This window comes from Lepisma saccharinum, unplaced genomic scaffold (genome assembly GCF_977018435.1).
Source record: "Lepisma saccharinum unplaced genomic scaffold, izLepSacc3.1 HAP1_SCAFFOLD_1257, whole genome shotgun sequence".
Taxonomy (NCBI): domain Eukaryota; kingdom Metazoa; phylum Arthropoda; class Insecta; order Zygentoma; family Lepismatidae; genus Lepisma; species Lepisma saccharinum.
Genome location: NW_028143884.1, coordinates 5,021 through 20,000, shown reverse-complemented (window position 1 = coordinate 20,000; position 14,980 = coordinate 5,021). Strand labels below are relative to the sequence as shown.

The following is a 14,980-nucleotide window of genomic DNA, read 5'->3' as shown; positions in this document are numbered from 1 at the left end:
ACCCAAATGTTAATTGGTTAACTTTGATCTAATCACCAAAGTATCTGGCCTGGCATGGAAGTTCTTTTTGCGTGTCCCTTCATCTATTTCATCTAATCATCACTCATCCTCATATCACAATTAACGAAAAGTGACAGAAAAATGACATTAAAATAACAAAATTAGAATTGCAATTACATATACTGGGTTGAAAGATACTGTAACAGACTTCAACACAAAGTTTGCCATACTTCATGATTGAGAAACAAAAGAAAACAAAAGGAAACATTCTAAAGTTGCTCTCAGTGTTTCCTGTATAACACTGAAATGCAAAATTTAAGGTTTCAAACATGCGATTGATTAATATATTCATAATAAACTGATTTCTAAAAATTATAATTAAATGATGTGGCATCTACTAACAATTGAAAAATAGAAAGTGCATTTGTGTAACATAAAAATGAATGCATGAAAAGCATTAGCGGAAATGTATTTCATGTGTGACATTTTAAAAATGTAGCAAAGTTTGACTTTATTTGTCTGTGAAGCTTATGGGATACATACACTAATATTTTTTTACCGAAATATACAAATTATGTATATTCACAAACATTTAAACCCAGTGCAATTAAAAGCAATATTATCAATATTGATTCATTGCGTTATTTATGTGGAATAGGACCACTTTTCATGGAATGTCCCATATATATATTATGGAATCTTTAAATATCTTGTTCGCTAACTCATGTTATCTTAGTGCTGCACCTTTTTATAGAAACTCCATTGTTGTGTTAAGCAATGTATGGGCAAGTTCAAATGCAGAAATTTTGAAGTCAAAAGTCAAAATGTTGGTTCAGCTGTGATTCATAGGCATAACTTGGAATAATGCAAGCAGGGGCACTTGATCTTGCAAAATTTTAAGTTAATTAAAATTTAGATGTTAAGAGATAAGAGTGTTAACATCTTGGGACCTGAGAAGTGAAGTGATAGAGGAGTAATATTTGTGATTTCGCAAATATAACTGTTATTTAGCAAATAATATGTATGCTGTTTTTTTTTAGATTGAAAACTTTCTGATTCACTTCAAAAAGTGAAACCTCAAGTTCGAATATGTTCCCCAAATTTAAGTCCCAAGTTACGATCATGTTCTGATTCATTTGAATGTTTTTACCTTTACGAATGGTGAATTGAAAAATATCCATTAATACATTAGTTCATTTTTGTTTAACATTTGTAAAGGTGTGTCTTGTTCATTAGTTATAGTATATAATGTAAAAGTGTCTTATTAACTTTTACTCCACAAAATTGATTCTAGAAAAAAAATGGATATTTTACAACAAATATTAAATAGATTTTCTAGTTCTTTATTTTATCATTTAACTGTCAAGGAAGATTTGTGGTGTGATAAAAATTTTCTCTTTGTATTTTTGGTTTTTCGAAGCATGTACACTTGAAGATCATTCATCCTTCAATGAAAAGCCATGCAACTGTATAATAATGATAACCATCCAATGCAATATGTATATTCTGCTACTTATAGCAAACAAATATTATGTGAATTAATATTACATGATATAATTTAAATTTGTAACCAAGGGGTCTTGCGTTTGATACCCATAGGAGGCACATGGCACAGTGGTTCGGATTGCACTTTAAAATATAGGTACTGTCCCGATTAGCATTTCTGTGCATAAAGGAGTCTTAAAACATCAAATTAATGAATCAAACCTTTAAATTCAAGTGCTGTCTGCATTCTACTGCTGATTGCATTGTATGCTCCCTTCATTACGATTAGGATATCTTCATTCTGACTTGTAAGCGATAGAACTCAGATAGTTTCATGTCATTGATCTCATGAATAATCTCTGTGAATTGTGTAACCATAGTATCCTTACCAACCACAACAACGAAACTTGCTTCATAAGTATGCGTAACAATTAGCTTCTCTGATCAACAATAACATTTAACTGATATTAAGTTATGTCAGTGCCATTGTTAGGATTATGCAACCTGTGACGTCACAAAGTTCTTTGCACTTCGAAAATATTTACTTAATACAATTGAATTTTTTATTCACATTCATTTCTCATGCAAAAGCGATCACATTAATGCAGAAGAAAGAAAAGACAAGGAACCTATATTAGCGATACTGTGAAATGAAAATGTCTACCATAACACAGTTGAATCACTTTTTTGTGGCACAAAATTAAACAATTACCTGTTGTAAAACGTATTATTCGAGAGAGCACAGGCACAATCGTGATTCTTTGTGATGATACTGTAAAGGTACTCCAACTGCCCCAGTCTTGAATTATATGAATTAGCTGAATTGAAAGATGACAAGAAGAGGGTAGACTATGGCAGTGAACCTAGTCTTTGTTTGCATATTCCCTTTTCTTTGATTTGGTTGATTTAATGTTTGTTATTTAGCATCACTTTTCTGCCACTTTTGACTAATCACAATGATGATGATGAGTGATGACATGATGATTGACACTAATGACAACCCCAGGACAGAATACTACCCCCAGATACTGCTATTATAGTGACTGGATCTACAAATACCAAAAAAATGAAGTTCTCTTGATTATGATTAAAGATGTGTTTATTTATTTATTTTCTTTTTTTATAAATGGTAGAGACTAATAACAAAGAGTGCCCACAGTAGGAACTCTATGCCAGTTTCTCTCAACCACCAGGAGACAGTCCATTACTGAGCTGCGAAAGGTTATACCAAACCATGAGAGTTTCTCCTGAAGTTAGCAAATAACAGCCCAAGCTGGCAACCACCTGGAAAGATAACCTTTCATTCGGCATTCACCATCAATAGCAGGAAATCCTTTCTGGCCAGTACTGTTGAGAAAAAAAGCTGCTGAGAGGGGACTGTCATCTATGCAGTCTGCAAAATTGAATTTTAATTTTGAGTCTTTTTGGACTTTTAAACTCTCTATTAAATCTTTATGTACCTATGTCTCAGTGTCTGTACATCATGAAAAATAGAATATTGTATTACTTGCTAGATGTCTACAACTGCTTCCATCCCTTTGAAACAATTTAATTTTAATGGTTGTGTATTTCTTGAGTTAGAGCCAGGATGGTGGAGCGACTTGCAGCCCAAGATAGCATCCATGAATGATGACTTCTCGCTTGGCTTTGAGTTCGACTGTGATAACAGGAAATGTTTTTATGATGGCGGTGGTGAGTGATGAAACAATCTAATCTGGAACATGTGTTGCTTCCTGCCTCCAAATTTGGAAGTTGATGATTGGGCACAATGGTCAATTTAGTTTGTGCAGTAATTTATATTAACAAACATATTGAAATAAAAATATTCTGATTAATTGGAATTTTTCGGTGTCTGCCATTGGAACATGCAAAAGAAAATCAGCACTTACGAAATTTGCATAATGATGTTGGCCAGAGAAAACTAAAAGATTCCATTTGATCCAGTCTTTGTCATCCAATAAAGTTTTAAAAAATCAGAAAGCTGATTACGAGTAGAATTTTTGGGATCAGGCCATCAAATTTGAAGAAAAGCCAATTTACTGGGCCATTGGCTCATGAAAGTTGAGAATCACTGCTCTATGCTAATAATAAGAGTGTGTGCAAAATAACTAATAAAATAGATAGGTAATGTGAACTACAGTGCATTCTTTACTCATAAACAAATTAAGATTAATAATGGCAATCCAGACTCGTACTGCATAAATTGGTTTTTATATTTTCAATTTGAAATCAATCGCTCCTAATGTGAGAGGGCAGTAAATTACATAAAAAAAGCCTTGAACGATAAGGATAACTGAAAGTGAATGTGTCAGAATGAGATCAGAAAAGAACATTCCTTGAAGGAACATCTAACTGATAATATTTGTGATTGAAAGAAAGGCTTACAAATATTGTAGTATTTTTTAAGGTTCTCCACAAAGCTCACTGTCCATTCATCATGAGAAAATAATGTATTACTTTCTAGATATCTACAACAGCATCCATTCCTTTGAAATGATTGTCCAGTTGTGAGCAAATTTTGTCTGTCATTGGGTAACATTTTGATAGGGCGAACCAGTTCTCGTGATTGGAAAGCCTTTGATCCTGACAGAGTTTGTCAAAATGCTTCTATCATTTCTTGATTATTTTGTCAGAAAATTCACTTGAAATTCCCCACTTGGCACAAATTTTCATCACTTCAATAAGTGAATCAAATCGAAGCTCATACATTCCTATGGAGAGAGAATTCCCTAAGGCCCACTTTAGATGAAAATATTTTTGTTAGCATTTTTCTTAACGTTTACATCATGTCCAAAATGCTACTGTGTAAAGTGAAAAATCTTATTGCATTTCAGATGGCATGTCATCTTTCATGGCATTTCTCCAGGATAGAACCCATCCTATTTTAGTAGCATTTTTCATAGCATAACCAATCAGATCCCCGGCCAGTTCAAATCCGGGAACTTTTCTAACGATGGAAGCGGTCCTGGCGCCCACCCAGCATCGAATAACATGGGTACCTGGGGGAAACCCTGGGGGGTAAAGGTGGTCAGGGGCGTGATGCTGATCACATCACCCCCACTCACGACCGGATCAATAAAGTGTGGGGCGTTACCCCCACACCCCCTATACGCCTTCATGGCGTGGTGCTATGCACAGGGGAGCACTTTTATTTTTTTAACCAATCAAAAGCAACCTCTACGTCACGAGTGCAGTTGTAATGGTGGCCACGTGAGATGTAAACAATGTATCAATTCACATTTTTAAAAGCCAATAACTATTCAACCAAGAGGAATAACGTTTCGCATAAAACGTTATTAGGTACAGAGCAATGGTGCTGCTTAAATACATACCTTACAACGTTTATTGTACACATAATATTTTAGTTGTTTCAAATGTAAACACAGTGCACTCAGCATAGATGGTGTTACTCGACATGCTTTTCATGCTGTATGTGTTATACATTGTAATCGCAAAAGCTAGCCGAAAAGTTATATGAAAAGTTTGTATGTAAAGTACTACCTGCTATAAGATTTTTGGAAACATTTACATAGCAAAGATGCTAAAGGAAATGCTTTCATCTAAAGCCAGCTTAAGATATTACATGCAGCAATAATATCAAGAGATTCTACTTGTGTGTCTTAGAAATGATATTTAACTCTTCTGAAATTTTACATTGAACTGTTGGTAATAGAATATAACTGAAAAATTCAATTTTACCCTTAAGGGCAATAGCCTCACTTCTTTCTTTTGGCTTCCTGCTTGTTAAAATTATACAAGAAATAACTTTCACATATGAAGAACTTGTCTTTAAGAACATACACAGCTTCTTATCTTCCTTATCGTCATGTTGGATTATGTATCTTGAGAGTAGAGTTCAGCTTATTTCATGTTCAAAATTTTAACTCTTGCAATCTCAGAATACTGTTATAATACTCACACACACATTCACTTGTACATGTAGAATATTGTGCTGCTTACATCATAAATATATCCATGCTACTCACATCACAGGCAGTATGTGATAGAGAGGGGTTGAGGATAGATGGTAAAGCAAATATGAGAATTTTATAACTTCTCTCTCTCTCTCTCTCTTTCTTTCACTCTCTTTCTTTCTCTCTCTCTCTCTCTCTCTCTCTCTCTCTCTCTCTCTCTCTCTCTCTCTCTCTATGTCATATTCTATTAGGGATGGGAGTTTAATACACAATTTTACTTCCAGTCCATTCTTGATTTAAGCTATTCACAAATGTTAAGATCTGGAATATCTTCATGAAGAATATATTACACAAAACTGTCCTCGAGCTCTGACCCAATCTAAAATTCACAATGGACATGTTTGTGGCAATTTGCACTATTATCCTTGAGCGATTATTAGGAGGGATTAAGCCTTGGTTCTTTTGGACATGGATAAGCATGTGCTCAAAGTGAATATCGAAGGAATTGAAGTGAGAACTACAATAGCCTCATTGTTTACATGGTTGCTGGTACCTATAGTCTTCTATAGTTTCTAGTAGTTACAGTGGAAATCCTAGTTTATATACCCAGATTTTATATTTTCTCTCACAATACACATTTTACATTCCAGGTCTTAATAAATCAATGTGTTATATAATATTTTCCTGTATTTCTCATTATAAGTTCTTTTGTCTTAGTTCTCCAAAAAATATATTATCTAAGTTTCAGTTTAGTAATTACATACTTTTCTAAAAATATAAATAATAGAAAATAATTGTTAGATATTTATAATTGAACAATAATCATTATTTCTGAAGTTAGTTAGGTAAATAGTTTGTGTAGATAGTCATTTTAAATCATCTTTGTAATCAGGAAATGCATCAAAAATTTGTCCCTATCAAGGTTTTCAGTGTTGATGTCTTTGTTGACTGTTCATTGGCACTGGCAGACCCATGATATCTCATCTTCACCAACTGTTAAAAGGTTATAAAAGTGCTAAGATGGAAGTACTGCTTATCATTTTAATATTATTATTTTAGTAACAATAAAAATTATTCTCAATCTTGTAGGTGTTCATCAACTCAAAGCTGCAGGTCACTAATTGAGAAAAGCTGAAGTTTCCAGAGTTGTGGGAAAGCATCTTAGGATATTCAGCTGCGGTTCCTCACTACAGGGAAGTCATTATCAGAAAAGCTGTTGCAAATGCTTAGCTGATTACTTGACAGCCTAGCCTTGATATTTTAATATTACTTCTATGTGTATTATTAAAGGTATGTAATGTTATTTCCCTTAATTAATATGCTGGATTGGTTATCTAACCTTTAGTGGGCAGATGGGATATTCCATGGTTGTGAAATCCATTGAGAATGGATGGAGCACCACATGGCAGCAATTCGCATGCCATTTCTTGAAAACTATGTGATATTCCAGTTTTGTTCATTTTGTTCATTCTTAAACATATAAAGGTATGACATAATTGAATTAGAAAGGAATAAATTCTTTTTTACAGTCATTAACAAATAGAGTTCAAAAAACTAATTTGTTTCTTTCTGAGTATTATGGGATAGATATTATAAAATAGGCTAGAACTCCTCAACCTCAACTTTTTCTGATATATGTCATTCACTTGTACATGTAATAATGAGAACAAAAGAACTCTTTAACAATGTGCAACAAACAAGAATTGATACCAATGATGCAGATAAATTTGCCAGGGACCTTCCAAGTGAATTTTTGGTGGTTTTCATGTGGTCAGCTTCCACGATCTACTCTGCTGTCTTCTGGCTTTCAAGAGCAGTGACTGCTATGATTGCTTTCAAGCAGCTCTCTCATTGTCCTCACGATGATATGCCAATACTGAATCCTACCAGGGATTGAACCCAGAACTATTTGCACGAAAGGTAAGAGCTCGATGCAGATTAGTGGTCAACAATGTTAATTTTCTGTGTGAATTTTCATTAACATATCCTTTACATAGTCAAGTGGCATATTCCTTAAAACAACTCTATCATCTATGTAATGAGTTAAACGTTTGACCACATTTGACTTTTGATGTTCCAGAGACTTGTTTTGCATCCATTTTTCAGGGATTCAATGATATCTTTTAAATTGAGTTGAGTTGGTGTTTTTCAACTGAGACCATTGATAACCTACTACAACAGCACAGTAAGACTAATTGAGACTGGATCTACAGTTTAAAGTGAATTACGAACCACTATGTGCCTCCACCGGGTATCAAACCCCCTTGATTACAAGGTGATGTCGCTACCACTTCGCCATTGAGGAGCCCCTATTCAATGATATAGATGCAGTGATCTGCATAACACACAGATGTGAGTTCCAATGAGAGCACTGTCTAGGATTATGTAATATTGGTCAAAGGTCCACTGTCTCCGTGTTGAGAGAAAAGAGAAATATTGTGATCTCAAACAGGTGTTCTTGAATTAGCAGCCTGGTTTAGCAGGCATTTACATCCAATATTTCAACCCGATATATTGCTTTTATCATCAGATAATGTTGAGTGCAGACCAAGTGGAAGTTTAAATATGCATGGATAAGAGGTAGAGCTTAGACAACATCTTGTGATTGGTCTGTAGATCCCATTGTTCATTGGATGATTATGCTTTTACATAGAAGTGGATTCCAGAAGCGACTGAGCAGAGTCCCATGTTTGAGGTTTGTTCTTTTCTTTCTCGGACAATGACCATTGAGAACCTCCAAAGATGAAGTCTAAGCTCCACTGCTCACCCATAAATACCTAAATGTGCATTTGGTCTCCACTCAACCTTTTCAGATGATGAGAGGAATGTATGAATTTGAAACATTGGATGCTAAGCTGACTTAACCTGTTTGGTAACTTAAGAACAGCTGTTTGAATCACGTCGCCAGGAAAAGTACAACTTGGATTGAGATCTGTGGTGACATATGGTGTGAATGATAGACTGATTTGACTGTTATTCTATTTCACACTGCCCAGGATGATTAATGGTCTATGAAACCTTGATCACCACCACTAATGCTAGACAGTGCTCTACTTAATTCAATACAGTATGAGCCAACAAAGCAGGGGTTGAATATGTCCATTAACTCTCCTGGAAATTGGCATTGTTCATTTCAAGTTACTTGTAAATAAAAAATCTTTGTTACCTTTATTGTTAATAACAGAAATAAAGTTCACTTAGTTAATATTCAAACAGAATAATGAAGTAATAAATGTGTTACATGGAAAAACATTGGTGTAAAATACAGGGACCAGTTTGTTCTTTTGTCTTCTGTCACTTACACCAAAAGAATAAATGGTTTCAAAATTCCAAATTTAAAGATTAATGAGAGAGTTCAAACAACATGAACACTATGGCTAAAATTTCCTCCTTATCTTTAAAGCTCATTTTTCTTGAATGAGTTCTGTAAAAGTTAATAAGTAAATGGAATAACTACATTTTGGTACTAACTATGTGAAATGTAAAAAAAAAAGTACATAAGGAAAACAGTTCTGCTGGATAATCACTATTTGGTAGATTGAGTAGAAAAGTCTACTCAAGGATATAACAACAACAACAACAACAATAATGATGATGATAGTAATAATAATATCTGGAATAAAATTACTTTTCATTAGTTTATAATAGTTATTATTTTTAATAATAATAATCATAAGCATAAAAATAACAATAATTATTATTATTGTTTCTACTATTCAGGTTTTATAAATTCCCTAATATTCCCGGCAAAAAATTCTGGTGATACCCATGCACACAAAGAATATCTTCAGATATCGTTCTTTGTAGTTTGTTATGTTTGTCTTTTGTTGCCTTTTTTGGGCTAGTTGTGACAGTGTTGATGAAGGATTATTGATTAGATGAAAATAATGAAAGAACAGTGACAAAGTATCATCCATGCTCAGGCTGGGACTCAGATCCAAAAACCTTTAATTGTGAGCACTTAAACTCCTCAGTATCTGAGGCAACTGTGGACATACTGTGTATTAGCTATTGAACATATCCAACACCTGACCTTCTCTTCTTTCTCAGATACTTTCCCTCCAGGCTAGAGACTGCATGAACTTCTGGATGCAAAATTCCAAGGCTTACACAAGCAGAAATGGAAGTTCCTATGTGTTACTCTGTTGTTTTAGTGTTGCATTCTAATAAACAGAATCTTGAAAGTCAAGTTGAACCTGCGAAATGTTTAAGAATTTTGTCAAAACGTTACTTGGACTATTACTGAGGAACCATTGGAACCAAGAGGTTTATTAGACTGAAATGTATTAAATTGCAGCCAATAGTTTATTTAGTTTTAGTTTTAGATTTATTTTATTTTATTAATAAACTAAATCAATCAATCAACCAGAGTTCTAATACATGTTTAATTTTTCTATTATCTGCAAGGATTAAATGAACACTCAGAAGAGGTGAAATGGGATGCAAATGGTTAGGCAGCAAGAATTGTTGAACATGAGATGGATAGATCACTTTGATGGAAAGGTGTACACTGATATTCTAGACTCAGAAACATTTCATTGTATATATTTGAATTGGGAAGTATTGTTTGCCTTTCCCACCATTCATGTCACTTTCTTTGGTACATAGAGACTTGTAACAACTGTGTATAACAAGGTGCTCTTTGATTTTTTTCTTTTTGTTGTTGTTGTTGTTGTTGTTGTTGTTGTTGTTGTTTTACTAGTGTTTAAATATGAAATATTATATATCACTTTGTATCAAAAAGTACAAGATTAAAGTATATACATGCAATGTACAATGTTGCTCCCAAAGCATCTAAAAGTAAGAATAATTCATCCTTTGACATTAGCATAAGTTGCTTACCCAAGATCTAAAAGTAAATAATCACACCTAAGATGTCTGAAACTCACTCCAAATCATCAATTAATATAAGACTAAATATTGGGATCTAATGTCTTCGGCCAGTGTCAAGGGAGCTGTTTTCAAATTTTCCACATCTTTCAAGAAGCTACTGTGACATTCCAAATTACATGTGCTTAGAATTCCTTCCTGAGCATTTGCTTGAATCTTCATATGGTTTGCTTCCAATGTGCACTAGATATCATCAATAGTTTAATAGTTTTATATAGCCAAAAATCTATTGAGAAATGCTAGGCAACATCAAAAGTAAACCACACGAAGATTCAGATGAATGCTCTAGAAGGAATTCTAAGGATATGTATTTTTTTCTTTTAGATTTTGGAATGTCATAGAGTTTTATATATACAGAGTGTTCCGTTCAAATCTCCCTAATTTCAATTAATTACTGTGAACGAAGTACGATGAATTGTGAAATAACTGTATCATCAAATGTAAGGCCAGATCTTCAAGTTTTGTTTTCATGACTTGAAGTTATCCGTTTGCTCACTACGCATCGCCACGGTCGCATAAATAAAAATGGCGACTGTTGAACAGTGGTGTGGTATGCTGAGACAAAATCTGTGATTGCAAGCAATGAAATTTCAGACGAGTGTATGGAGGAGTTGCACCTGATGCTAAAACAATTAGGCTGTGGTTTAGGAAGTTTCTAACAACTAGCAGTGTCCTAAAACAATCTGGTGGAGCTCGCCGTCGTGTGTCAGAGGAAAAGGTGGAAGAAGTTCGAGCGGGGTTTCAGAGAAGCCAGAGTAAATCCATTCGCCAGGCATCTAGGTAATTCAATGTGCCTCCAAGAACAATGCATCGAGTTCTGTACAAGTGGTTTCGGTTGTATCCGTATAAAGTGCAGATTATGCAACAATTAAAGCCAGATGATAAGCCACGTCGCAAAGAATTTGGTATGGAAATTCTGCAGCGTATTGACAACGTCTCTGAAAACCCTCATGTGTACAGAGAACATGTCCGCGATAGCCCAAAATTGAATGTTTGGTGTGGTCTAATGAAGGACAGGATCATCGGTCCGTTCGTTTTCAATGAAGATAGTGTAACAGGCCCTGTGTACTTGGACAAGTTGGAGCAGCTTGTGTACCCCCAGGTAGTTGCTCTACAACCGGACATCATCTTCCAACAAGATGGGGCTCCCACACTGGAGTCTAGATGTTCGGAGGTCCCTCGATTCGACATTTCCTAAGCACTGGATTGGACGCGATGGACCGATACGGTGGCCGCCACGTTCACCTGACTTCACTCCGCTGGACTTCTTCCTCTGGGGTTATGTCAAGGATCGTAAGTTCGCAATTCCAGTGAATAACATCCCAGAGTTACGAACCCGTATACGTGATACGATTGCAACAGTAACAGGGGACATGTTGGAGAGAACATGGCAAGAAGTTGAATACAGACTGGATATTGTTCGTGCTACCAATGGGCACATGTGGAGGTGTATTAGTGTGTGGAAAATAAAATTTATGAGTTTTTCTTCAATTCTCTCAAATTTCATTGCTCTATCATTCATACTTTCTTTTCTACGATTAATTGAATCTAGGGAGATTTGAACGGAACACCCGGTATATATATATGAATTGAAAATTTGAAAACAGCTATCCTTTCATGGGCCAAAGGTGTAGCTTAGCCTTCATACAAAATGTTCACCAAATGTCTGTCATCAGTCTCAACATTTCTGACAACCTCCGCGATGGTGCAGTGGGCATTGTCGCCTTGTACAAGGGTCGTTCAAGGTTGACCGGGACTTTTATTTCTGCAGAGGAAATAGGTAGCAGAAGAAACACCAAACTATGTCAGTTTTTTAAAGTATTCTCCGTGCGTGCCGAGGCACTGTTGCCATCGTTCTGGCAGCTCCCGAATTCCTTTGGCGTAGAAAGAACTTGGTTGTTGTCGTAATCACTGGAGGACATCGCTCCGCAGTGCTTCATCTGTCGTGAATTTCTTCCCCTCCCAGATGGTCTTTAAGGGGTGCAAACAAATGATAATCACTGGGGGCTAAATCCAGACTGTAGGGGGGATGGGGCAGAACTTCCCAGCGCATGTCGGCCAGAGTTGTTGTTGTCACATTGGCCGTGTGAGGGCGGGCATTGTCATGGAGAAGAATTACATTTCCAGACAACATCCCAGGTCTTTTCTTGCGAATGGACTTTCGTACAGCACCACTCAACAATGTGGAGTAATACTGGGCATTAATCGTGCTCCCTTTGTCCAGAAAATCCACATGGATAACGCCCTTCATGTCCCAGAAGACACTTGCCATGATCTTTCCAGCGGACGGCTGCGTTTTGCTTTTCTTGGGGGGCGGGGAATATTTATGCCGCCACTCCATGCTGCGTCTTTTGGTCTCTGGGGTTCAATTGTGCAACCATGTTTCATCACACGTGATGATGAATCGCAACAAGTCATCACCTTCTGCTCAAAACCGATTCAGAAGCTGTTCACAGACCGTCCTGCGTGTCCACTTCTGATCGAATGTCAGCTGGCGGGGAACCCACCTTGCACAGATTTTGCGGAAGCGTAAGTGTTCGTGAATGATTGTCTCAACACTCCCGACACTGATATTCACCTCGGCAGCAATATCCCGCACTGTTACTCGCCGGTTCTCAAGAATCATTTGTTCAACACGTGCGATATTCACTGGTGTGACTGCAGTAAGGCGAATGTGTCCATCCACTTCATTTGTCACCAGCTCCCGTCCTTCGCGAAACTGCTCACACCATTCGTACACTCTTGTTCGTGACATTTTTTGTTCACCATACTGTGCTTGCAATCGTCTGAAAATCTCAGCTGGTTTCACTTTCTCCTTCATGAGAAATTTGATTACACACCGCTGCTCCACAGCCACAGACACACTGCTTGCCGCCATGTTCGCTGCAACTGCTGCGCATGCGCAAAATACGTCATGCCGGGTGCTAGTTACTCGCGAAGGAATACATTACGTCAACCGCACGTTTCATCATGATCCGGCTATTCATCAATTTTTTACGTACGAAAATCCCAGTCAACCTTGAATGACCCTTGTAATTAAAGGTTCCTGGGTTCGATTCTTGATGGAGAAACATACATAGTGGATCGGATCCCACTTTAACGCTCCATCATCCGCGCCCTCATAGTAGCACAAATATCCCACGCGCGGCACTCAGTGCCACCCTATCAAAGCCAACATTATTTACATGAATTATTAATACAAATCGATGTTGAATTACACTAACACGTACTGGAAATCAGGCGAAATATATATGAACAAAAACACATCCATTTCTGACATTTTCATTAGCTATTAAAGGAAATAAACTAAGAAATGAAAGAAAGTGTCTCATAGAGTTATAAGCTTATACTCTTGAAGCAAATGCACCAAAATATTATTCTAAAAATAATTAGAACTTTGCCATATAATGAAGGAACTAAAAAATTAAATAAATACAAAAAAATTTAAAGTATTTTACAAAAATTTTCAATGCATTTTGGAGAAAAATAGAAGAAAGGAAACACATGAAACAGAAGATGAATATGTGTAAAACTAGGAAAAAGAAAGCAGAATTACAAAAAGAATATAGGAAAAAGGATCATGAAGTGAAATATAGTGCGTGAGCTGACCGTAGAAAATGGACCAGGGAGTTAGCCGGGAAGGCACAAAAAGGAGTAAATGAGGGAAATATGAAGGATGTACGTATACCAAATTACAAAGATCTTGTCTCAAAAGAAAACCATACGGAATCGCCTAGTGATAAATAAAGATGGAGTACTCCTTACGAATAAGGAAAATCAGCTCAATAGATGGAAAGAACATTTTTCAGAAGTATTAAACCAAACCATAGAAGGGACGGAAGATTTGCTTGAAATTCTGAAAGAAATGCCAGAATATGAAATAGAAGATGAAATAACTACTAAAGAACCAACAAAAGAAGAAATTAAAAAAGCATTGAGAGAACGAAAGAGTGGTAAAGCACCTGGAATTGATAACATTCCACCAGAAATTCTTAAGGAAGACATGGAGGTGACAATAGAAATATTACGACCAATTTTTGCAAAAATATGGAAAACAAAATCAATACCAGAAGATTGGAAAATAGGTTTACTAGTAAAAATACCTAATACCTAATAACTGCAATAACTGGAGAGGCATAACACTACTTTCAGTTCTTAGCAAAGTTCTATGTAGAATTATTTTAAACCGAATTAAAGGATGTGTTGATAAAAAGATCCGGAGAGAACATGCAGGCTTTCGAAGCAACCGTTCCTGTATAGATCATATAAATACACTGCGTATTATTATAGAACAGAGTATGGAATACTTCTCTAAACTGTACCTTATATTTATAGACTTCCAGAAAGCATTTGACTCTGTAAATAGAATGAAAATGTGGACAATTGTAAAAGAAAATGGCATTCCAGCACATATGATTGATCTTATTAAAAACTCCTATGATGGTTCCACATGCCAAGTTGTCATGAGGGAATACTTACGGATTCAATACCAGTTATTTCAGGAGTAAGGCAAGGATGTATTTGATCACCAACAATATTTCTGATGGTAATTGATAAAGTAATGAAGAGGGTAACGGAAGGAAAAAGGAGAGGTATAAATTGGAGTCTCACCCAACAGCTAGAAGACTTGTGCTTTGCAGATGATGTTTGGCTGCTGTCTCACACATACCGTAATATGGAAAAGAAATTAG

At 35.9% G+C, this 14,980-nt stretch overlaps 1 protein-coding gene across 1 annotated transcript; it reads left to right on the top strand.

Moving 5' to 3' along the window:
* Window positions 1–13,965: 13,965 nt before the first annotated feature.
* LOC145983572 (uncharacterized) lies at window positions 13,966–14,403 on the top strand. The gene has a single exon (XM_083116642.1). It carries the CDS (start codon window positions 13,966–13,968, stop codon window positions 14,401–14,403), a length of 438 nt encoding a protein of 145 aa, XP_082972768.1.
* Window positions 14,404–14,980: the final 577 nt, after the last annotated feature.

What these genes read in the sequence shown, in the direction of transcription:
- LOC145983572 (XM_083116642.1), top strand. Translation starts at nt 13,966, where the DNA reads ATGTACGTATACCAAATTACAAAGATCTTGTCTCAAAAGAAAACCATA.